Here is a 24894-nt window from a genome sequence, read left to right as displayed (position 1 = left end):
TTCCTTATTCGATTTTCATTTCCTTATTCGGTTTCTTTTTCCTTTTTCAATATTCATTTCCTTTTTCAATATTCATTTCCTTTTTCTGTTTCTATTTCCTTATTCGGTTTCTATTTCCTTATTTGATTTTCATTTCCTTATTCGATTTTCATTTCCTTATTCGGTATCTTTTTCCTTTTTCAATATTCATTTCCTTATTTGGTTTCTATTTTCTTATTCAGTTTCTATTTCCTTATTGGATTTTCATTTCCTTATTCGATTTCCATTTCCTTATTTGATTTTCATTTCCTTATTCGGTTTCTTTTTCCTTTTTCAATATTCATTTCCTTTTTCTTTTTCTATTTCCTTTTTCTGTTTCTATTTCCTTATTTGGTTTCTATTTTCTTATTCAGTTTCTATTTCCTTATTGGATTTTCATTTCCTTATTGGATATCCATTTCCTTATTTGATTTTCATTTCCTTATTCGGTTTCTTTTTCCTTTTTCAATATTCATTTCCTTTTTCGGTTTCTATTTCCTTATTCAGTTTCTATTTCCTAATTGGATTTTCGTTTCCTTATTCGATTTCCATTTCATTGATTTTTATTTCCTAATTTGGTTTCTTTTTCCTTTTTCAATATTCATTTCCTTTTCGGTTTCTAGTTCCTTATTCGGTTTCTATTTCCTTATTGGATTTTCATTTCCTTATTTGATTTTCATTTCCTTATTCAATTTTCATTTCCTTATTTGGTTTCTTTTTCCTTTTTCAATATTCATTTCCTTATTCGGTTTCTATTTCCTTATTCAGTTTCCATTTCCTTATTGGATTTTCATTTCCTTATTCGATTCCATTTCCTTTATTCGATTTTCATTTCCTTATTCGGTTTCTTTTTCCTTTTTCAATATTCATTTCCTTTTTCGGTTTTTTTTCCTTATTCAGCTTCTATTTCCTAATTGGATTTTCGTTTCCTTATTCGATCTCCATTTCCTTATTCGATTTTCATTTCCTAATTTGGTTTCTTTTTCCTTTTTCAATATTCATTTCCTTTTTCGGTTTCTAGTTCCTTATTCGGTTTCTATTTCCTTATTGGATTTTCATTTCCTTATTCAATTTCCATTTCCTTATTCGGTTTCTTTTTCCTTATTCGGTTCCTTTTTCCTTATTCAGTTTCTTTTTCCTTTTTCAATATTCATTTCCTTTTTCAGTTTCTATTTCCTTATTCCGTTTCCATTTCCTTTTTCGATTTTCATTTCCTTATGTTTCCATTTCCTTTTTCGATATTCAAATTTTGAAAAATATTACAAGTCCAAACTGAATTTTTTTTTCCTTCAAAATTTTTTTTCCTCAAATTTTTTTTTCCTCAAATTTTTTTTTCCTCAAAATTTTTTCCTCAAAATTTTTTTCCTCAAAATTTTTTTTCGTTTCCTTATTCGTTTTCTTTTTTAATTTTCGATTATCATTCCTTATTCGGTTTCTTTTTCAATTTTCGATTATCATTCCTTATTCGGTTTCTTTTTCCTTATTCGATTTTCATTTCCTTATTCGGTTTCTATTTTCTTATTCATTTTACTTTTCCTTTTTCGATATTCAAATTTAGAAAAATATTACAATTCCAAACTGAATATTTTTTTCTTTCAAAATTTTTTTTCCTCAAAATTTTTTTCACAAGACTTTTTTTCGTTTCCTTATTCGTTTTCTTTTTCCTTTTTCGATTTTCATTTCCTTATTCGGTTTCGATTTCGATTTTGAAGTGGCTGCTATTTTGATCGGCTGCTAATAGGCTTTAATTTGGTGTATAATATGAGCAGATGGGTTAAGGCAGTCCGTTCAATTATTCAAAATAAGCCATTTCTCAAAGTTCATGCGTATTTCGATATTTAAGTCCGTCGGTACTCTTCTACTAGAGGTTTCCCGATTTGCTACGTATCTGGTACGGTTGGTACGTAACTCAACGGTTAGTGCTGTTTTGGAGAAATCATTTAATGAATGAGGTCATTTCATTCATCATGATAACATCAAAAGAATTGAAATGCATATCAGCAAAAAAACTAGCTTCACGTTTTATTTGATAACGATTTCAACGTTTCTAGAACACTTTGTTTATGATTCCCTATGAAATTATTTAGTGGTACATAAGGGAATGAATCAAACAGACCTTAAACGAACTGAGTTGACATGACTTTGATATTCTAAATATAGATTTGCGTTTGTGATTGGTATTGGTATTATTCTTTTGTTTCTTATCTATATTCGTTAACGTGTCAAATTTGTGTTAATTTCATTGTATAATTATTTCTTGCATGATTTTGAAATTAGACATTAAATATTAAACAATAAATTTCAGTCGTTTCATCAAAAGGTTTTGTTTAGATGATTGGAAACCTGAGATTTTGCATTGACTCAGTGAGAAAACGACACTCTTCTCATGTTATTTTTTTATCAACAACTTGAGACTTTTTTCTTGAAATGCATTCCAAATAAAAGTAACTGACAATTTATTGATAAATAAGACATATTTGCCTATTCTATCGTCGATGAAAAACACCAATATAAAAAGGAAGATATGACATAATTGCCAATGAGACAACTCTCCACCACAGGCACTTGTCTGAGGCAAGTGCATGTGTTCTCCACATGAGACCAAATGACACAGAAATAAACAACTATAATAGATCACCGTACGGCCTTCAACATTGAACAAAGCCCATCCCGCATAGTCCGCTTTAAAAGTCTCCGAAATGTCAAGTGCTAACAAATTTCAAACAAGAAAACTGACGGCCTAATTTATGTACAAAATATGAACGAAAAACAAATATGTAACACAGCAACAAACGAGAACCACTGAATTAATTTACAGTTTCCTGACTTGGGATAGGCACATATACATACATAATGTGGCGGCGTTAAACATGTAACTTTGACAGTGGTGTAAAAGTACAACATAAGAGCGAACTATAAAAATCAGTTGAAAAAGACTTAAGCCTGACTTAACTCAGATCATGAGATACAAATAGAAATACACCTTGCTAAAACACAAAGTGTACGTGGCCTGGTATATATCTGAGAGTTTTTCCAGTTATTAACAGCTAGTTCAAAGCCAAAAACAAATAATAAACGAAATCATGCATCCTAGACTAAATAATTAATCATCATAGAATTAAAAAGACTAGAATAATTATTAATTAAATTGTACTGACATTGTATTCTTTAAATATCTTATAAACGATCTTTTAATTGAAACTTTCCTTCCACTTTTATTGGTAAAATATCGCATACGTGTGTATTACGATTTATTTTGAAAATGCTGAAAATATATTGATTGATTGATTGTTGGTTTCTCAACGTTCAGTGGCAAATATTTCATGAATATTCAGGACGAGAACAATTTAACAATAAATACAATAGGTAGGTCTCGTAATAATTGAGGCCATCCGGGATGATGATCAGGGAAATTTTGACTGCCACAGGAAGATGATGGTATATTGGATAGGGACATGAATTTTGCCTTGCATCAGGTAACCTACGAACCCCTCAAAGAGTTGTTGTAAGGGTTCTTAACGTACAAAGAGCATGCCTTTCTCTTAACACGAGGCATCGGACTTAATCTATCTTAAATATGTATTTGTTTCTAATAAAAGGCATAGTTTCAGCTTTCGCGTATGCAGTACGCATATGTTGTACTATGTTTAAGATGAAACTCACAATTGGTTAATTTAATAGACCTTCACAGTCCTTGTTTTACAGTTGTAATACAACAACTAGAAGTTTATAACGACTGGCTATTAAAACATCCAATTGTTGTATTAGAATTGTGAATTTAACAGACCTTCACAGTCCTTGTTACACATTTCTATTAAAAAAGGTTTAACATTGGTTAGAGGTATAGGGGGAGGGTTGAGATCTCACAAACATGTTTAACCCCGCCGCATTTTAGCGCCTGTCCCAAGTCAGGAGCCTCTGGCCTTTGTTAGTCTTGTATTATTTTAATTTTAGTTTCTTGTGTACAATTTGGAAATTAGTATGGCGTTCATTATCACTGCACTAGTATATATTTGTTTAGGGGCCAGCTGAAGGACGCCTCCGGGTGCGGGAATTTCTCGCTACATTGAAGACCTGTTGGTGACCCTCTGCTGTTGTTTTTTATTTGGTCGGGTTTTTTTTTTTTTTTCTTTATTCAATTCTTCAACATATATATACAACAGGTATATTACATATTACACAAAATTATCACAAAGCAATGTTTTAAGTATAATCACATATATATAATCAGCACAATAATTAGAAATTAAATGTTATGACACCTTCGGTTTCTTGTACCAGAATATTATTTTTTAAAAAGTGTTTCTCAAAAACATTTCTCATACATTTTGCATCACACAAATATTCATACAAGTAAGTTATATAATGTTTTACAGTGTATTTAAATAGTCTAATAAGATCAACATTACTGTTTAAATTTTTAAGTAAATTCCTTCTTCTGAAGATACAATATCTCGCTACAGATAACATGAAATTGACAAAACTTACATTTACGCCTTTGATAGATCCAAATAAACCAAACATAAATACCTCTTCATACACTAAATTATCAATTTTGTCAGAATCAACATTATCAAATAAAACTGACAACTTCTGTTGCATAAACAGATGAAATTCTACTAATTCAGAACATAATAGAAATAAATGAGTGATATTTTCTACCTCCTTTTCACATACATCACATACATTGTAATTTATAAGTTTCATAGTCATAAGTTTAGAATTTGTGAAAATACAATAATGTGCTATTTTGAAATCTAGATCCATTAAAATAGATGGTTTCCAATAGAAATTAACGTTTTTCCATACTTTACAAAGATCATTCTCTTCAATCTCAAAAACTTCTGTCCACTTTTTATAGCAAATAGGATGCTGACATAGTTTACTAGTAAGTAACAAATACAGTTCTTTTGTCGAACACATAGAAAACTCTGACAATTTATCTTTGAAAATGACATTAATATTAACAGAGCGAGAAACATTTCTCCTATGAATATTTTTATGAATAATTTCTGTCCATTCTTTAGGCAATACAACTTTTAAAGTATTATATCTTTTTACAATACTGTTAATATCACAATGATTAGTTACATTTTGTATCATCTCAACTATAGCCATTTCTGGTAAAAACCTCCCTATAACTTCATAACATATATCTTTTACTTGAACAATTCCAGCATTTATAAAATCATACCATATAACAGTTTTTCCATCGAACAACACATTTGGATTACAAAATAAGGGTTGATCATATACATTTTCAGTGCTAAGATCAAATTCAATATCATCTCTTAAGAGATCAAAACCTTTAAACATTTCTTTGTAAACATTAGGAATACACTTCAAGTTTTCTGGTAAAGAAATGAATAATATTTCTTCTGATAAGTTCATATTTAAAATTTTTGAAATAAAATATTTAAATGTAGACTTCCATAGCACTTTATAATTCTTGTCTAAAAACCTGGCTAAAAATTTTAATCTAAATGCATACATCTTTGATTCAATATCAGGTAACTGTAAACCTCCATTACACTTTTGATCAATGATGGTGTTATATTTTACTAAGTGTGCACCATTATTCCACACAAAACTAACACATGCAGTTTTAATATCTCGTAAAACTTGATCTGGCATCGATGTTACAAACAAAGAATACCATAATCTTGACATAAATAATGAGGAAATAACATTCACTCTACCCTGTATTGTCAATTGCCTCTGCATCCACATATTCAATAAGGACTTAATTTTACTAACTTTGCCACTCCAATTTAAATGATCACAAACAGTTTTGTCTTTGCCAACATACACTCCTAACAATAAAATATAGTTTTCGCAAACTTGTAAATTATATTTGTTTTTTTCATTATCAGCTATTCTACCTTTGCCAATTGACAATATCTCTGATTTTTGTCTATTTATTTTGGCGCCTGAACTGGCTTCATACATTTCAAAAACTTTAAAAATTTCATCAATAGAACTTTTGTCAGACACAGTTAAAGTAGTGTCGTCTGCGTGCTGAAAAATAAGAGCTTCATCAGTGGTATTTGGAATTTTAATACCAGATATATTCACATTGTTGTTGTCTGTTTGACACATTCCCCATTTCCATTCTCAATTTTATTTGTATTTATGTTTATCATAATATACATTTTCAATAAGGCCGATTTTATATGTTAAAATAGCTCTTATTCTATCATGGTTTTGAAAGCCTACCCCAAAAAATTGCCAACTTATTCAATTTAAACTGTTGTATCTGTATAACAGGCGATTATTTGAAAAAAAATATGAAAATATTTTATTTTTAGCTTGTTTATGGCTGTGCAATTTCAAGGGAAATAAATCTTAATCACAAACCGTTCGTTACAACGGTTACTACTTGCAACGGTTGTTTGAAAGCATAATCGAGTACACACAATGTCGTTTGTTATGAACGTTGCGAAATATATTGATTATATACCTTTTGTTCCTCTCTTAATACGCTTTCGAATGAGGTATAAAGTTTATCTGTAAATACGGGCTGAAGGGTCACAGTAGTCCATTCAATTATTCAAAATATCCATTTCATTATTCAAAATTGGCTATTTCCTAATTTTCACGCGTGTTTTGGCATTTAGGTCCTCCGTAACCCCTCTAATGGTCATTGCCGCACATATTGTTTATTATCAGTGTATTTCTCTATCAATAAGCTTTTTATTGGTGTATAATTTTTATCGTAATTAGGAGCTGACGGGTTGCAGCAGTCCGTTCCATTATACATTCAAAATATCCATTTCATTATTCAAAATTGGCTATTCCTTAATTTTCACGCGTGTTTTGTCATTTAGGTCCTCCGTGACCCCTCTAATGGTCATTGCTGCACAATCAACTTGTTATATCTTTAATCAGAGGATAAAGAATAGCAAAGGTCCAGAGAAAATAAAAAAAGACAACGTAGAGTATTTTAATTTTGATATATATATATATATGTTTTGGTATGCAGGTTGTCCATACATGGAATTTCTTATAAAAATAGTTAAGAAAAAGCCATAAGTTTATATCCTCCGAAACTAAATAAATAAATGAAATTAAAGATTTACAGAGTGGTTTTTTTTATAATAATTTGAATGATCGTTTGATAACACTAAAATGACGAATTTAAAAATACGGAATTTAGCTATTTTTATTTCACTATTCACCGCTCCAACTTGAATAATGAAACCTAAACTATTTCATCATTCATTACTTAACATTGAATAGTGAATAGTGAACTAGTTCATTATTCATTATTGAATTTTGAATTTTGAATAATGAATAATGGACGTACTTCAGCGCGGTAAAAATGACAAGTATGATGGATTTTTTTTCTGTGCCCGGTAAAAAGACCACCTACATAATGTAGTGTTCGAGTACTTCCCAGATCTATGGACAAACCGACAGGCAGGACGGAACACTCTTAGTTAATCATATATACATACCACCTAAAACTTCATTTTTGAGGGATTATATATATACATACAACCTCTAGTAACTTACCCTGTATTTCACTTTAAATGTGTCTCGTTTTATACTAATGTATAAGTGAAATATTCGGGCAATCCATGACAGATTTTGCCAAGTAGTTGTCAAGAGAACAGCAATAAAGACGCTGTTTCTTTACTGCAAATGTATTGTGTATATGTCTTGATTTTGATGTCGGGCAAACTTATGAAAGAAAACGGAAACACAAAAATCAGTATTTTTTTTTTAATTTGTTAAGGCGCATAACCCTAGAATGGTATAAATGACGCCACCAAAATTCTAATGTGATCTGTATTTTGTTGTAATACGGATTGTGTATAAGTGAGGGCCCTCATGGGGTTTTTGATTATGTGATTACTTGGCCGTTTTTTTAATGATTATTTGATTATTAAGCCAAGTATTTCATGATTATTTGATTACCTAGGACTGTATTTTTAGTTTATGATTATTTGATTACTAAAGATAAGCAAATATTTAATGATTATGTGATTATATTGGCAAAAAAATGGTGATTATGTGATTACTAGGACCCCCCCATGAGGGGCCTCATAAGTTTCTTAACATTTTGTTGAGGCAAACTCAAGATAAAAGAACAAAAACTAATTTCTTGACGTACGGACATACACACAGACAAAGCTGGAAAAACTTAATACCCCCTCCACTATAAGTCATATTTCATTGAATAACCCGATGTTTTCATCACTTAGTAACGATAATTGCTATCTATATCCTATTCTTTTTTATTTATATAAAGTTCCGGAAAAAATTTCCCTAACCGATATTAATCAGAGTCTTTTAAATAACTAGAAGGAATTCCGATCTATATATAGAAAATTATTGACCTGGCTACTGAGGTTGTCATTTGTCGCTTTTGTAAAAGGAGTGAAAAACGGGGCATGTAATATCAAAATCGGGAATACGCTGGCATTTCATAATCTATCATGTATTGTTACGTAGGGACATTTGTTCTTACGAAACAGCTTATAAATGCAAATCTTATACAGGGGCAGATCCAGCCATTTTAAAAAGGGAGCGGGTTCCAACTATATGTCCCTATTCAAATGCATTGATCGGCCGAAAAAGGGAGGTTTCAGCCCCCGGAACCCCCTTCTGGATCCGCCACTGTTACAACATTTTGATGTCTCATATAGACTTTCCAGTTCGTTTTTCATTGTATACTAGAAAGATCTCATTTTTGTCTGAATTGGTGAATCCTTTTTTAACGATAAAGAGTAATAAGGAAATGAAAATTGAATAAGGAAATAGAAACTGAATAAAGAAATAGAAACCCAATAAGGAAATGGAAATCTAATATTATAACAATGAAATAAAAACCCAATAAGGAAATAGAAACCGAACAAGGAATGAAAATCGAATAAGGAAAAAGTTACCGAATAAGGAAATGAAAATTGAATTAGGAAATAGAAACCGAATAAGGAAATGCAAATTGAATAAGGAAATAGACACCAAATAAGGAAATAGAAACCGAATAAGTAAAAAGTTACCGAATAAGGAAATGAAAATCGAATAAGAAAAAAGAAACCGAATAAGGAATGTTATTACATTGGTTGCAATGAATTACATTGATTTCCCAGTTAAATAAAAACCGATAATTTCACATGTGAAATAAACGTGGTTATTTCACTCTCTGACGTCATACAATAAGTACCGATTATCAGGTTATCAGCATGTTGATATCGTAAAATATCAGCTGCGAGACATAATATGAAGCTTTTTGTTGAGTGAGCGTAGCGAACGAGATCAACAAGCCTTCATATAATGTCAAGCAGCTGATATTTTACAATATCAATATGCAGATAATCTGATAATTGATTTATCGGGCTATATTTGCGTGTTTCGGAAGTGTTTTCTTTGTTTCACCCGCACACAAAAGATGACTTGATAAGTTCGGGTCAAAGTTATTAACGTCGGTTCAAACATTATGACGTCGCTGATATGTTAGGGTCAAAGTTATTAAGGCCGGGTCAACGTATTTGACGTCACAAAGACATGATACGGAATAATATTATTAATTTGTATATTTTAACAAATTTGATTCGTTTAGGGATAGTCACATGTTAAACTATATTTTCGAAGGTAGAGAGAAAACGGCGGATAGCAAAAAGCATATTGTACGGCAAAAAGCATATTGCACGGTTATTTTTAGAAAATATAAAAACCGATAAACTTTGTGACGTCATGTATTGAATTTCAGGATATTGTTAAACGATCTTAACGTTTTGAAACAGATGATATCTGTGATCGATTATTTGACGGAAAAAATCTTCAAATACTTAAGATGACAAACAAACAAAAAAAGCAATTGAAATAACAACTAATAGTTTGTATTGTTAAGGAGACAATATGATATCTATAAAATTCCAACAAAATCAAATGACGATTTTGATACAAATATGGTCGGAAATTAACAATATATCAAATATAGCCTTTGTATGAGGTCAATACAGGATATATCGACCCAAAGAAGTATATCGACATAAATAAGACAACTTGTGACCGAACGCCGCTATGGATTACACTCGTTTAATCCATGCATCGTTCGGTCACGCGTTGTCTTATTTTTGATATACAAATACGGCGATTAGTTATACTATAAATAATCGAAAAAGGAAAAAGAAAACAAATAAGGAAACGAAAAAGACTTTTTGAGGAAAAATATTTTGAGGAAAAAAAAATTTGAGGAAAAAAAATTTTGAGGAAAAAAAAATTTGAAGAAAAAAAAAATTTGAGGAAAAATTTTTTTGAGGAAAACAAATTTTGAAGGAGAAAAAAAAAATCAGTTTGGACTTGTAAAATTTTTCAAAATTTGAATATCGAAAAAGGAAATGGAAACTGAAAAAGGAAATGAAAATCGAAAAAGGAAATAGAAAGCGAAAAAGGAAATGAATATTGGAAAAGGAAAAAGAAACCGAATAAGGAAATGAAAATCGTATAAGGAAATGAAAATCGATTAAGGAAACGAAAATCCAATAATGAAATAGAAACCAAATAAGGAAATAGAAACCGAATAAGGAAATAGAAACCGAATAAGGAAACAGAAACCGAAAAAGGAAATGAATATTGAAAAAGGAAAAAGAAACCGAATAAGGAAAAAGAAACCAAATAAGGAAAAAGAAACCGAATAAGGAAAAAGAAACTGAATAAGGAAATGGAAATTGAATAAGGAAATGAAAATCAAATAAGGAAATAGAAACTGAATAAGGAACTAGAAACCGAAAAAGGAAATGAATAATGAAAAAGGAAAAAGAAACTGAATTAGGAAATGAAAATCGAATAAGGAAATGGAAATCGAATAAGGAAACGAAAATCCAATTAGGAAATAGAAACCGAATAAGGAAATAGAAACCGAAAAAGGAAATGAATATTGAAAAAGGGAAAAGAAACCGAATAAGGAATTGAAAATCGAATAAGGAAATGGAAATCGAATAAGGAAATGAAAATCCAATAAGGAAATAGAAACTGAATAAGGAAATAGAAACCGAATGAGGAAATGAATATTGAAAAAGGAAAAAGAAACCGAATAAGGAAATGAAAATTTAATAAGGAAATGGAAATCGAATAAGGAAATGAAAATCCAATAAGGAAATGGAAACCTAATAAGGAAATAGAAACCGAAAAAGGAAATGAATATTGAAAAAGGAAATGAATATTGAAAAAGGAAGAAGAAACCGAATAGGGAAAACAAATCGAATAAGGAAATGAAAATCGAATAAGGTGGAAATCGAATAAGGATGATAATCGAAAAAGGAAAAAGAAAACGAATAAGGAAATGAAAAAAAAAATTGAAGAAAAACTTTTTGAGGACAAATATTTTGAGGAAAAAAAAAATTTGAGGAAAAAAAATTTTGAGGAAAAAAAATTTTGAGGAAAAAAAAATTTTGAGGAAAAAAACAAATTTGAGGAAAAAATTTTGAGGAAAAAAACAAATTTGAGGAAAAAAATTTGAGGAAAAAAAAATTTAAAGGAAAAAAAAAATTCAGTGTGGACTTGTAATATTTTTTCAAAATTTGAATATCGAAAAAGGAAATGGAAACCTTATAAGGAAATGAAAATCGAAAAAGGAAATAAAAACCGAATAAGGAAATAGAAACCGAAAAAGGAATTGAATATTGAAAAAAGAAAAAGAAACTGAATAAGGAAAAAGAAACCGAATAAGGAAAAAGAAACCGAATAAGGAAAAAGAAACCAAATAAGGAAATGGAAATTGAATAAGGAAATGAAAATGAAAATCCAATAAGGAAATAGAAACCGAATAAGGAAATGATAATCGAATAAGGAAATGGAAATCAAATAAGGAAACGAAAATCCAATTAGGAAATAGAAACCGAATAAGGAAATAGAAACCGAAAAAGGAAATGAATATTGAAAAAGGAAAAAGAAACCGAATAAGGAAATGAAAATCGAATAAGGAAATGGAAATCGAATAAGGAAATGAAAATCCAATAAGGAAATAGAAACTGAATAAGGAAATAGAAACCAAATAAGGAAATTAATATTGAAAAAGGAAAAAGAAATCGAATAAGGAAATGAAAATTGAATAAGGAAATGAAAATCGAATAAGGAAATGGAAATCAAATAAGGATGATAATCGAAAAAGGAAAAAGAAAACGAATAAGGAAATGACAAAAAAATTTGAAGAAAAACTTTTTGAGGAAAAATATTTTGAGGAAAAAAATTTTGAGGAAAAAAAATTTTGATGAAAAAAAATTGAGGAAAAAAAATTGAGGAAAAATAAAATTTGAGGAAAAAAAATGAGGAAAAAAAATTTTGAGGAAAAAAAATTTGAGGAAAAAAAATTTTGAAGGAAAAAAAAATTCAGTTTGGACTTGTAATATTTTTCAAAATATGAATATCGAAAAAGGAAAAAGGAAAAAGGAACCAACTTGTGTCTGGTAGTGAAATTGAGTATGTCGTAGTTACTATCTTATCACTATTTGTTTGAACTTATATTTATCCGATCTTTAGATTTAAAATGGTGTAGATCCATGCACACAAATATTACACACATCGTTGCAATAAATTTTAATTCTTGAAGATGGACAATTTGGTAAGGTGACTTGAAAAAAATTGTTTGTTTGACACACAGTCGTCTAATTATACGTTTATTCCTTTCTAACAGACATTCTGTTATTACAAACATTAAGGTGTCGATACTCTTATGCAAATTGTTTTATTAAATTGCCATGTGTTCCAATATCAGAAGTACGCGTGCACAGTTTTATACTGCTGGTCATGGTACTGGAATGATCTGGTTAGATGACGTTAACTGCAGTAAAACAACATCTGGTATAGACATGTGTAGTTCTAGAGGATGGGGAATACATAATTGTGGCCATGGTGAAGATGTTGGTGTGAGATGCTATGGTAATCACGAATTCTTTCAAGGTACTTCGATGTATGTTCAAATATGAAAAACAGATATTTTTCTACTCGATGGGGTCAACAGTTTGTTTACCTAACTGATATATAATTTACCTTTCCTTAATGTAAGAAATGAAACATGTGATATCGCCTCCGCTAATGTCATTATTTGTGTTGATCTTAGTGGAACGTGTATGAAAATTGGCGTGAATGTAGCATTATGTTATTCTAGAAATGCAAAAAAAAAGCTTATACGTAATATCGTCATTTTGAAACAATTTTTTTTTTTTTATATAGAATACGTTTATGCGCCTGGACATAGAAACATTTTATCAAAAATGAACATTTCTCAACAACAAACAAACAAAAATACTATATAAACAACAGTTTATGCGAACAATGTTTTGTGAAGTTATGTTTTAAGTTTGACCTGAAAGACTTAAACTTACTTATAGCTTGCTTCCAATACGGTTAAGTTTTTGGAAATGAATAATCATTTCAATTAATTCAACGAAAACATAACTGACCGTTTTAGGCATAGTTCAAATAACCATTTTCATCGTTCATTTTCAGAATAATGATAGAAAAATCCACAAACAAGAAAAATCATCAATCAATAACTTATAAGAGAATAATAAAATCATTAATCATTCTTTAGTTTTCCAGTTTGTGTCATGTGTACTATTGTTTGTCTGTTTGTCTTTTTCATTTTAAGCCATGGCGTTGTCAGTTTTTTTTCAATTTATGATTTTGACTGTCCCTCAGGCATCTTTCGTCTCTCTTCTTTTACATTGGTTATAAGAGGTATAAAAACAAAGGTAAACACGCTTTCATTGACTTTACAGGTGATCTGCGCCTTGTTGGAGGAAATAGTCCAAGAGATGGCCGCTTGGAGGTGTATTACAATTACCAATGGGGAACTGTATGTAATGACCGATTCGATTCTGTTGACGGACGAGTGGCATGTAGACAGCTTAGGTATAGGTATGTTTTTGGTAATCACTTATTATTGAATGTCAGAATGTTTTATTAAAGTAACGTACACTGTTTTTTAGTTGTATGATATGCATGTTTAAAAAAATTGCCGTGTCTTAATTTCGTTTTTAGAAATGGAATATTCAGAGCGAACATTCTTTTAATACGTTGAAGATCTAATATTTTGATGTAGTATTTATCATAATTCATTTCAAGAGCTGCTGTGTATTAAAACAATAATGCAGAAAACCACTTACTATTATGTCTTTTTGTTTTAATGTAAATCCAATTCGAAAGCATGATCTGTAGAATTTTGATAATTGTCCATCATTTTTCCATAATAGTTCACTATCATTGCAATTAACTAGAGTTATACTCCAGAGCATTCCACAACATTTCTACATCGCAATGTTCTTGTTTGAGTTCTTTGATCAGTTACTCGACGAAAGCCATTTAAACTGTTATAAAATATAAACCAGTACTTCAGTACTTTCAAATTGTAGTACGGATGCTGTAGAGATATATACAGCTAGAGGTGCTTCATCAAATGCTAAAATATGGATGGATGACGTCAGCTGCTCTGCTGGTAATATACGATTGGACGGCTGCGGGCGAAGAGCTTGGGGCAGTAATGACTGTAGTCACTCTCAAGATGTTGGTATAAAGTGTTTTGGGAAATATGTAGGTAAATAGTATGTGTCATCTAGTTGTATATTATCGGATAGACAAAATAAAACTGATTAAATGTGTTTGCATGCTTAATGATGTCATACTATTTCAATATTTTATACAACTTGTCTTCGATTGTATATGTAGACACATTTGCAAATCTGTTGCTTTTAACATACTGACAAAGGGAAAAAAATAGATTGATGAGCATATGTACATGTATTCGAATAGTATTGATATTTGCACACCAATAAAATAACGCTCCACACATTTTATATTGATAAAGTGCAATGCTTTGTAAAAAATAATTTTTCTTGCTGCAACACAAATAATATTTTTGAAAACAAATGCGACTATTGAATGTCGAAACATTGTGTCTACGGTTGATTTCTAAGTCATACACATACACCTTGGGTGATTCAAAATGCCGTTTGTTTGATTCGGTGAATCTATGAAATAATCTGAGCTGATATTGGAACTTAGGCTTTTAATCAAAGTGTACAGTAAACAGTAAAATAACAAAACAAAATAACATCCTTAATCAAAATGCAAAACCAAAAGCTACAACACATGAAACGAATGGATACCAACTGTCATATGTCTTGGTACAGGCATTTCCGTATGTAGAACGTAATGAATAGAACCATGTTTGATAGATGGCTAAATATCTCACGTGTATGACAGTTGCATACAATTCCAAGCATAAATAAGAAAATAAAGTCTCAGCTTTTGAAAATATTCAACTGAACAACAGACAATATCTGTATATTGATTCAACAGGATTTTTTTTAAAGAAGACTTAGCAAAGTATGTTGTACTCATCTTTAATAAGGTTGGTGTCTGAAATTTATTCGCGCTAAGACAGTCAGTATTTACAATCATAGAAATTATAATTAATATGGGAACAGTTCAAAGAGATAAAACCCCGACAAACGAGTAAACCAACAGTCCTAGGCTATTTCTTTAAAGTGGAGTTTGAATTTATTGTTTAAGTAAGTGGAAACTGGGGTGAATGGTCTGTTTGGAATATGTGTACTACATCATGTGGTAAGGGATATCAACAAAGGAGGCGACGATGTAACAGTCCAATTCCTTCTGCAGGAGGTAGTGATTGCAATGGAACAAATGTTCAAAGACAAAAGTGCAATGTAGTAGGTTGTCCAGGTAGATATTATTTAGTTAGTTACAATCTATTAAGTATGTTTGCTTATCTTGGTTTTAAATTGATATCAATTATACCAAATCATTTGGTTTCTCCATGTAGTTCCTTGACACATTTGCCAAGTGACACCTACCTTTTTTTTAATTACTTTATTTATTGTTTAAACAATTCAAATTTAAAAATCTAAAAGAATCCTTGTTATTTTGCCTAGTATAAGACAGAAAACATAAAGGATCAAATTTCAAATACATGAAATATCTTGAAAAGCATTTCCCTTAGTGATGTGTATCTAAAACTCACTGAGTTAATATAAATAATTGGAGCGTTTCCGTTGCATATTATGTTCATGGAGAGATATGTTTACTTGTAATGCAAGTATATAAAAATAATATGAAGAAATTATCCCGAACATGCTAAAATTTGATTTTATTCTTGCATGAATCGTTCACCAAATTTGAACCATCACAAATATATGTCTTCAGAAATTCAGGTGGAAATGACCTGATTACAAAAATATATGTTATACAATTTGCAAGTGTACATTATGCATGTATAATAGAAAAATACACTTAAAAAAAAATGAAATGATATAAAAAAAATCTGATGTAATGTATCTCGCATATTTTATATTAATACATTGTGATAAATGAAACGTACGTTATACATCTCTATGTGACTTGAATAACTCGTTTTTACGTAATTCGTTATCTTGTGGGGTTGTTCAAATTTTGTTAAATGTAAATATAAGTTACCAAAAAGTGTTAACCCCAATGTCAGCAAACAACACTTTCTTAATTGAAAACTTCAATGAAATAAAGGACAGTTTTGAGCTGGTGTCATTGGTTTGTTTAACTCTTGTTTTGTGTTTTTGTTTATACTTAGATCGAAACACATTGAAAGGAGCTGTACATGGTTACTAGTGAATAAATAACTTGTTGTCTTATTAACAATTGTATTTCAAATTTGTATTTGATAGAGATTGGAGTATATGGTCAACATCTATCTACCTTGATCAAAATATCTGGCTTGATACTATCTTTCACAAGACGTTTACCAAACACTCATTGGTTAAACTCGAACAAGACATTTAAAAAGGCCAAATCAAGTACGAAGTAGTATGCGTTTCCGATTCTCCACAACTTATCTTTAAAATTCAAGATTATTGTATCGCTATCGTAAGATACTGAACTATTTCAATATACTTTATTTTAGTCGATGGTGACTGGGGTGGATGGTCTTCATGGAATACATGTAGTGCAACATGTAATGGTGGAATTCAATATAGAACACGGTTATGTAATGCACCTCAACCTTCCAATCGAGGACTTTCCTGCAATGGAATAAATGCAGACAGCCGTCCTTGTAACAATGTTAATTGTGAAGGTAATTTTGTATACATACTTTGCTTTAGCACATTATTGACCTCTGAAATCATATTTCCGATAAATCATGTAAATCTCTATTTTACGAATTTTTCCTTTTATCTTACTGACTGATACTTTTCTCTCTCAGCACAATAGAGTGATATGAAAAATTACCACTAGAACGTAAGGCGAACGTGCCGGTCGTAAATGGATTAATAACGTTGTCATAGGTAAAAAAAAAACGATGAACAGATTATCATTGATCATCTCAACTCGATTGCTTTTCTTACTTCTCCCTTACCGGCTCAAGCGAAAAAATCAATCTCGTTGAGATGACCAACGATAATCTATAATTCTTTCTTTATCATATTATAACTATAGGAAAACATCCTTTGGCATATTAACTACCCAATTTATTTCATTTAAAATCAAACAAAAACATAAAATATATAGAATGTGATCTTACAAAGAGACACATATGCTACCTGGACACATATGAAATATATTAATGTTACAAAACGGCTAGAAATGATAGATTTGTAGCGTCCATTGCGACATGATCTTCTGAATAGTGTGCTTTATGATGTAACATTGATCACTTGCTTGTTATAATAACAGTTCATGGACATTGGGGACATTGGCAGGGATCGGAGTCTTGTAATACAACTTGTGGAAACGGAATCATAAACCGATCACGAAATTGTGACAGCCCTTCTCCAATGTTTGGTGGATCTGATTGTATTGGACCTGATTTTTATATTCAAATTTGCAATCAAAGCATTTGCCCAGGTAATGTCAAATTTTGTTATTTAAGTTTAATTTACATTTTTTTTATCTGTTAGCATAGTGTTGCAAATATATTTTATTACGTGAGAGTACGGAAATTGCATCTAATTTGAAAGTTTTATCACATTTAGTTATTCATGATCCAGATACAAGTTGTCATTCTAAATCTTTATTGTCGAAGTATAGTTATGTACGAAAAAGTTCCGTCAATTTAATTTTGAATCCATATTGAATTCTAGAAAAATGGGTTTGAACTTACCTCCAAACGATCCATGATTCTGTAATGATGAGTTCCCAAATTACATCTATGCTTAAACTCACATAATTAATTATCATGTAACACATGTGTGTTTCATATAATTAGAAAACATTGACAAAAGTCCATGCTTACTGATCATTTATTTAAGAAGTAGATGTTTGTAAAATATTGTATTTGCTAAAATTCAAATGATGATTTTTGGAGAACGTGGCGTGGCGACGTGTTCCATATATTTTACTTTTATTCAGTGAAAACCTCATCTGTTGATATATACTATGTAGCGTTTTGCATATCTACATATAATAAGCAATGTTGGAATACGTCCATACTTTCTAATCAAAAATATACAAATTGCTCAGTCTTTAAAAAAAAATGTGTAAAGTGTCCGTTGCTTTTTGCTAAATAGGTTAAGTTTGGATACTGGGTTCAATATGGATACTGTGACGTAAACCTCATAAGTAATCATCGAAAGCATATTTGAATTACTTAATGTGAATAAAGGCAATAGAAGAACAAATGTATACCACCGTTCAAAAATCATGGATCGATTTAGAGAAAAAAAAATCTGGGTTACAAACTAAAACCGAAGGAAACGCATCAACTTTGAAAGGAAAACAACGAAACAACAGAAACCCTGACGTGCAACAACAAAAAAGAAAAAACAAAAACAAACGACAATACAACACATACAGAATCAAACTATAAGATAACAACTGTCATTTTCCTGACTTAGTACAGGGCATTGGTGGAAACAATTGTGGTTTGTACCTGATTTGTTGCTAGCTAAACCTCATGCGGTAATGGCTATATTAAATATACCACTTTATGACAACATTACAAATAAATGCAAGACCTTCCAGAACAGAGAAATCTACAAATAAACAATCCACTAGCACATTTCAACATGCTTACCCAATAATAACAACGAACACGAACACCATAACAGAACCACGAACTATCCGTCTTACGACTGAATCAATACTAAATAAATGACTTAAAATGTTTTGATAAGAAAATGGTATAAATCAAGATAAGGTTTGCAATTATGTTATTTGATGTATTTTATTACTAATATATTATTGTGTCATTAAACAGATAATTAATTATATATACAACTAGCTTTGTCAGTATTTCTTCTAAATCAAACTGTAAAACAAATATATTGTATACATATGGTTGCTTTAAACTAAAATCATATAACTGAACTAGGTGATTAGTTTAAAACCATGGTATATCATGAGCTCGGTATAAATCATTTAGTGAAGTTACTTTGGGTGAATCAAACTTTACTTATACTATAAAAATCGCGCTTTAAGAGAAAACAATGGTCTAGCGTTTCAATGAGCTTAATATTCATCACAGTTCAGATATAAAAAAACAGAATATTTATATTTTGTAGGTTTGCACATCTTTTATATTATATATCCACTAGAAAACACCGCGGGCGTTGAAAGTTTGTTTAATGTAGTAGAATGAATTTTTGATAATGACTAGAGCATTTTAGAAAGGATATTAAAAGTCATAGATACTTTGGGGCAGGACAATTAGTTTTCAGCCCTCCCCCTTTTTTTTCCTGTTACTTGCAATTCTTCTGTAATCTATGAACATTCATATACTATAAATAAAATATGTTTGCTATTAACTGTTTAGCAATATTTTCCAAGTTTGTGCCGTGAATAGTAAACTTGGTATTGGTAGTTATTAGCAAATACACTTTATTTATAGTATATGCATATTCATAGTATACAGAAAACACGAAAATAAATGTCCCTTCCTCAAATACCTATGAAAATTGTGTGTAATTTTAAATAGTACTCAACGGAAGTCTTGTCTATGATTTGAAAGTCCGTCCGATGTCGAAAACAATATCCGAACACTTTATTTTCTCCCAAAAATACCCAAACAGAATAATCATAAGTAAGGATGACAAAAGGGGACTATTCATAGGTCACAGAGGCATGATGACTTATTCATTGGAAAGGAATAGAAGCGACTCACAAAATGAGGTCTTCTCAATTCATAGAATATATACTTTTACTTTACATGAACGGCAAACTCTGGATTAGTTAAGTACATGATAGTTTTAAGATAAATTTAAAATTTTCATTACATTCATATATTACAATTTTATGATTGTCAGGTGCAGAACGAGTGATTTACGGAGAACCACCCAAACAGTTCTCCGCAGGACTTCTTGGAGGTGTTGCAGTTGGCAGTATTGGTGTTACCGCTGTCATTATTTTTTCTGGGTCTTTTTGTGGTCCGTAGATTGAACCCTAATTTAATTGGTAGGTTTGTGTTTGTTTTCTTTTTTTGAATTAATGCGTTTAGCTTGATAAGTGATCCAGGGTGATATCAACATTATGGCAACGGCAAAGTGTGTTTCTTTGTTGAAATACGTACAGTGGAAACCATTGAAAAATCAGAGATATTGAAAAATATTCTGATGATCAGCAATAAATTACCTTACATGGGTGTGGCGTAACCTTTAAGAATGTTTGGTCTTCAATGCTCTTTAACTTCATTAGTTTTTGGCGAATCTGGCGTAGATGGAATACGCATCACTATTTAAAACTTGGTATGTACGATAAGTTAAGTATGACTTCTAATTAAGTTAAAATAGTATATTATATTATTGTTTAGGAGTCAGCTAGAGCTAGCCTGGTGCTGGATTTGCCAGCTTTGTAAAAGACTCGTGTTCTGGTATTGTTGTTGTCTCCTTGACACATAATTTGTTACCATTCTCAATTATATGAGCCAAACAGATTTACAGAGTGAAGCATCACTTGATTTATCGTTACCGAAATATTTTCTAACTAGATGACTATGTAAAATAAGTAAAATAGAAAATGTACTAATTTGCAAGGAAAATTCAAAACGTAATGTTCTCTATCAAATGAAAAATTAAAAGATCTAACACTGAATTGGTGCAGGCCTTTTCTTTAACAAGACATTGTGCGATAAATCTGGCTTTATAGCTAACATAAACTGTAACGTGTATGATAGTCGCATATAAATATTTTATACTGACAACAATATATGGGCAAAAAAAAACCGAACAGAAATATAAGCAAAACTGTCATAATTGAGGTAAAGCAGTGTCAACATTGTATAATTATCTAAATCACTAAGAATACATAAGTATTCAACAAAATAAAACAGATGGATGTCATGTAGACACTCTGATGGTTAGGAACATAGGCAAACAGGAAATACAGGAATACAAAAACAAAACACATTACAAAATTCAAAAAAGTGATCTTTTCGATATGTTTAGGGGATGTCGACATAGCATATACAAAGCACTGTTCCTACTGTTAAATGTTTTATTAATCCACCTAACGAAAGGGATTGTTTAGATATATAACATGTATAACCGATAGTTTAAACCGTCAAGTTATGTATGGGCCTTCTGAAAGTCATGGATCTTGTCACTTTGGTCGTTCTCCTCTTTTCAATATCTTTTGCAAAGGTATTGCACACAGAGTGACAATATGTGCATTATCTTATAGCAAGGGCTTGATTGATTCTCTCACAATAAAGAGGTTTTCTTTTAATTTTCGCAAATTTGGTAGTACGTTTACTATGTGGTAGTCTTAATTTCTTTGAATGCAATGGAGGTTACATAATTTATGCCATGTGTAACTTTAAAGGTATCCTCTGATTAAAATATAAAATATATCAAATTGTATCTACCCTCGAACAAAGGGAAATTAATTTTAGGAACTGACGATTTCGTGCATTCTTTGGAAAAATTGTTTAAAAATTGTACAAAACGCTGTTCTTCCTTCAACGAAGGTACTGACAAGCAACGTGTTCTACAAGAGTTTTATTCCTACCTTGGGATTGTCTTTCTATATTGTTATGTATTTTTCTAGGTTAACATGTAATTGTAAAAGGAAACATTATTCGAATGAAATATAGGTGGTACGTTGGTATAGATTTAAATAAAGTTGTATCAATTTGTTTCTAATCAACTGAATTTGTTATTAATTTTTTTAGCCAGGACAAATGAAAACGCAGGGTATGTATCAACTTTATAAAAAACATATTTCACTTAATATATATGTCTACTGAATTAACATTCTTTAAAAACTTGTTCAGACCCCATTGCAATTTGTAATAGACACACATTTTTGTGGAAAGGAACCCCTGATTAGATATATATCAGTGACTTTTCCAAAATTATTTAAATTGTTTTCATTATTAGGAACTCGGAGAGTTGCAAGTTATTGCATAGTTGTATACTCTGGTTAAAATTTTAATGAACATACATACATTTTTTTATTAAGTTGGGTAAATTCAACATGCCATTCTAATCAAAGATATCTAAACAATTTCAACAATTGCGACATTGTGATCAACTTTGACAAAAGGTGGTGGGATGTACATGTAAGTTCCATCAGACGTTGTATAGTATTTTCGAGTCATTGCATTGGTAAATGAATCCAATATTGTTCTTTAACAACATAATTTTCGTTTGTTTTGTGTCTTGCTAAAAAAAACGAAATAGAAAATTAGACAGAATGAAATGGACTGATTTATGGAATAGGTACAGCGCCTACCCATCACTTGGTGTAACAATTAAGTTGATTTGGAACCAATAAGACACACCCAACTATACTGTGTTCAACGATAAAATGTTTTCTTTGATTTAATCAATTGCATTATAAAACCTGAAAGTTAATACGTATGTAAAACTGCAATGAACATGGAGGGTCACGTGTTATAGCATCTATGATTTCATGATTATTGTAAACGATGTAAAACGATATTATACACATAACAAAATAACAAAGTAAATAATAACTCAATAAATCCAGGAACACGCTCCGGACGCATAAAATCAAAATAATGTTATTTTCGATGAGTCGTTTGTAGACGAAACACACGTCTGGCGTATATACAAAATGTAGTCCTGATATCTAGGGTAGTCAACACTTCGGTGTTGTCATGAATATCAATAATGTGGTCATTTTTATAAATTTCCTGTTTACAAAACTTTGAATTTTTAGAAAAACTATGGATTTTCTTATTCCAGGCATAAATTACCTTAGCCGTATTTGGCACAACTTTTTGGAATTTTGGATCCTCAATGCTCTTCAACTTTGTATTTGTTTGGCTTTATACAAATTTTGATATGAGCGTCACTGATGAGTCTTTATGTAGACGAAACGCGCGTCTGGCGTACTAAATTATAATCCTGGCTCCTTTGATAACTATTTACACCACGGGGTCGATGCCACTGCTGGTGGACGTTTCGTCCCCGAGGGTATCACCAACCCAGTAGTCCACTTCGGTGTTGGCATGAATATCAATAATGTGGTCATTTTTATAAATTTCCTGCTTACAAAACTTTGAATTTTTCGAAAAACTAAGGATTTTCTTATTCCAGGCATAGATTACCTTAGCCGTATTTGGCACAACTTTTTGGAATTTTAGATCCTCAATGCTCTTCAACTTAATACTTGTTTGGCTTTATAAAAATTTTGATATGAGCGTTACTGATGAGTCTTTATGTAGACGAGACTAAACGCGCGTCTGGCGTACTAAATTATAATCCTGGTACCTTTGATAAATAATTATTCATTTAATATCACAAAGCTATATTCTCAAAGCATATGGGGTGTTAAATTAATCAACGTTTTTGATGTGGTCTGAATCATGAAAAAGGATCCCTTGTAAAGGAAAGTAAAACAGTTGAATGAATATAATTGATCATGTTTCAGCAACAACCAACGCCTTGGTGAATTACGCGCAACCAGCCAACCAAACGAGTATGGACGCAGTCAACGTTCTAATGGTACACACAGTGCTGTGTATGACAATATTGAGATTGGTGGTCATACAAATACTCAGATGAATTGCAATAACGAGGAATTATACGAGAATTTGAAATTATAACGAAATAATAAAAGTTGTATGTTTTTTTTTCATTTATATCAATATTAAACTTTAGTTCTACTTTGTTTATATATAACGCATCTGTTTTACGTGATTTTTTTTATAAATAAAACCGTAAGTTTCTCAATCGTATTGTTTTATACTTTTATTTCATATAGCCGGCTTTACGGTGTCAGGTTATCTCATTGTAAAATGCCATGAGTATAATTGCTTTCATCTATTTCATCTAAAATATGGTGCATTAGTGTTTTATGAGAAATTAAACCACATTCTCTTATGTTTTATTTTTTTTTTATATTTGCAATGAATTGAAAGAAGGGCAAACATTAATGTCGTGATTGAATATTCCTATCACGACGACTAAAACCCAAAAAGTACTTATATAATAACGTAATATTAGAATAAGTACAAACTGTTTAATCTTTTGTAATTATTTTGCATTAGACCGGCAATAGCGTGGATACCATATCAATAAGTTTGATCAGGAAGTTTAATATTTGTGACCAATTTAAAAGGATAAATATAACTATAGGTTTAGAAAGAAAAAAAGTATTTTTATCAGTTAATTAGGCTCCTCTCCTTGACATGATTGTATATGCACGTTGGATCATTATCAATATATACAAATGGAAAAAAGTAATGCAACACCTTGATTTTTTAAAACTTGAAAAACCAGCCTCTTATTTTGGATAAAATATGTTAAAATATTTGTAAAATAATATTGAAACGTAGTTATTGATAACATTGGCATTAAAACGAACAAAAAATGTATAAATAAAATGTTTTATCTAACCAAAATTTTTATAACAAAATGAAGTGTTTTTTTTTGTACGAAAACAAGGCTTTTTACAACTTTACTGTAGTCGAACTTTACA

The 24894-nt window shown here is 30.6% G+C and overlaps 1 protein-coding gene across 1 annotated transcript in view; it reads left to right on the top strand.

The window, feature by feature from the left end:
• LOC143050779 (neurotrypsin-like) overlaps positions 1-24019 on the top strand; it is a 31468-nt gene extending 7449 nt beyond the window's left edge. The window contains exons 6-13 of the mRNA XM_076223896.1: positions 12740-12924; positions 13746-13884; positions 14379-14560; positions 15538-15708; positions 16919-17089; positions 17689-17859; positions 22118-22139; positions 23845-24019. Of these exons, the coding sequence (XP_076080011.1) occupies positions 12740-12924; positions 13746-13884; positions 14379-14560; positions 15538-15708; positions 16919-17089; positions 17689-17859; positions 22118-22139; positions 23845-24019 (1216 nt within the window). The remainder of the gene's footprint in view (positions 1-12739; positions 12925-13745; positions 13885-14378; positions 14561-15537; positions 15709-16918; positions 17090-17688; positions 17860-22117; positions 22140-23844) is intronic.
• The last annotated feature ends 875 nt before the right edge of the window (positions 24020-24894 follow it).

This window comes from Mytilus galloprovincialis, chromosome 11 (genome assembly GCF_965363235.1).
Source record: "Mytilus galloprovincialis chromosome 11, xbMytGall1.hap1.1, whole genome shotgun sequence".
In the NCBI taxonomy this organism is placed as follows: Eukaryota; Metazoa; Mollusca; class Bivalvia; order Mytilida; family Mytilidae; genus Mytilus; species Mytilus galloprovincialis.
This window is presented reverse-complemented; position numbering and strand designations above follow the sequence as displayed.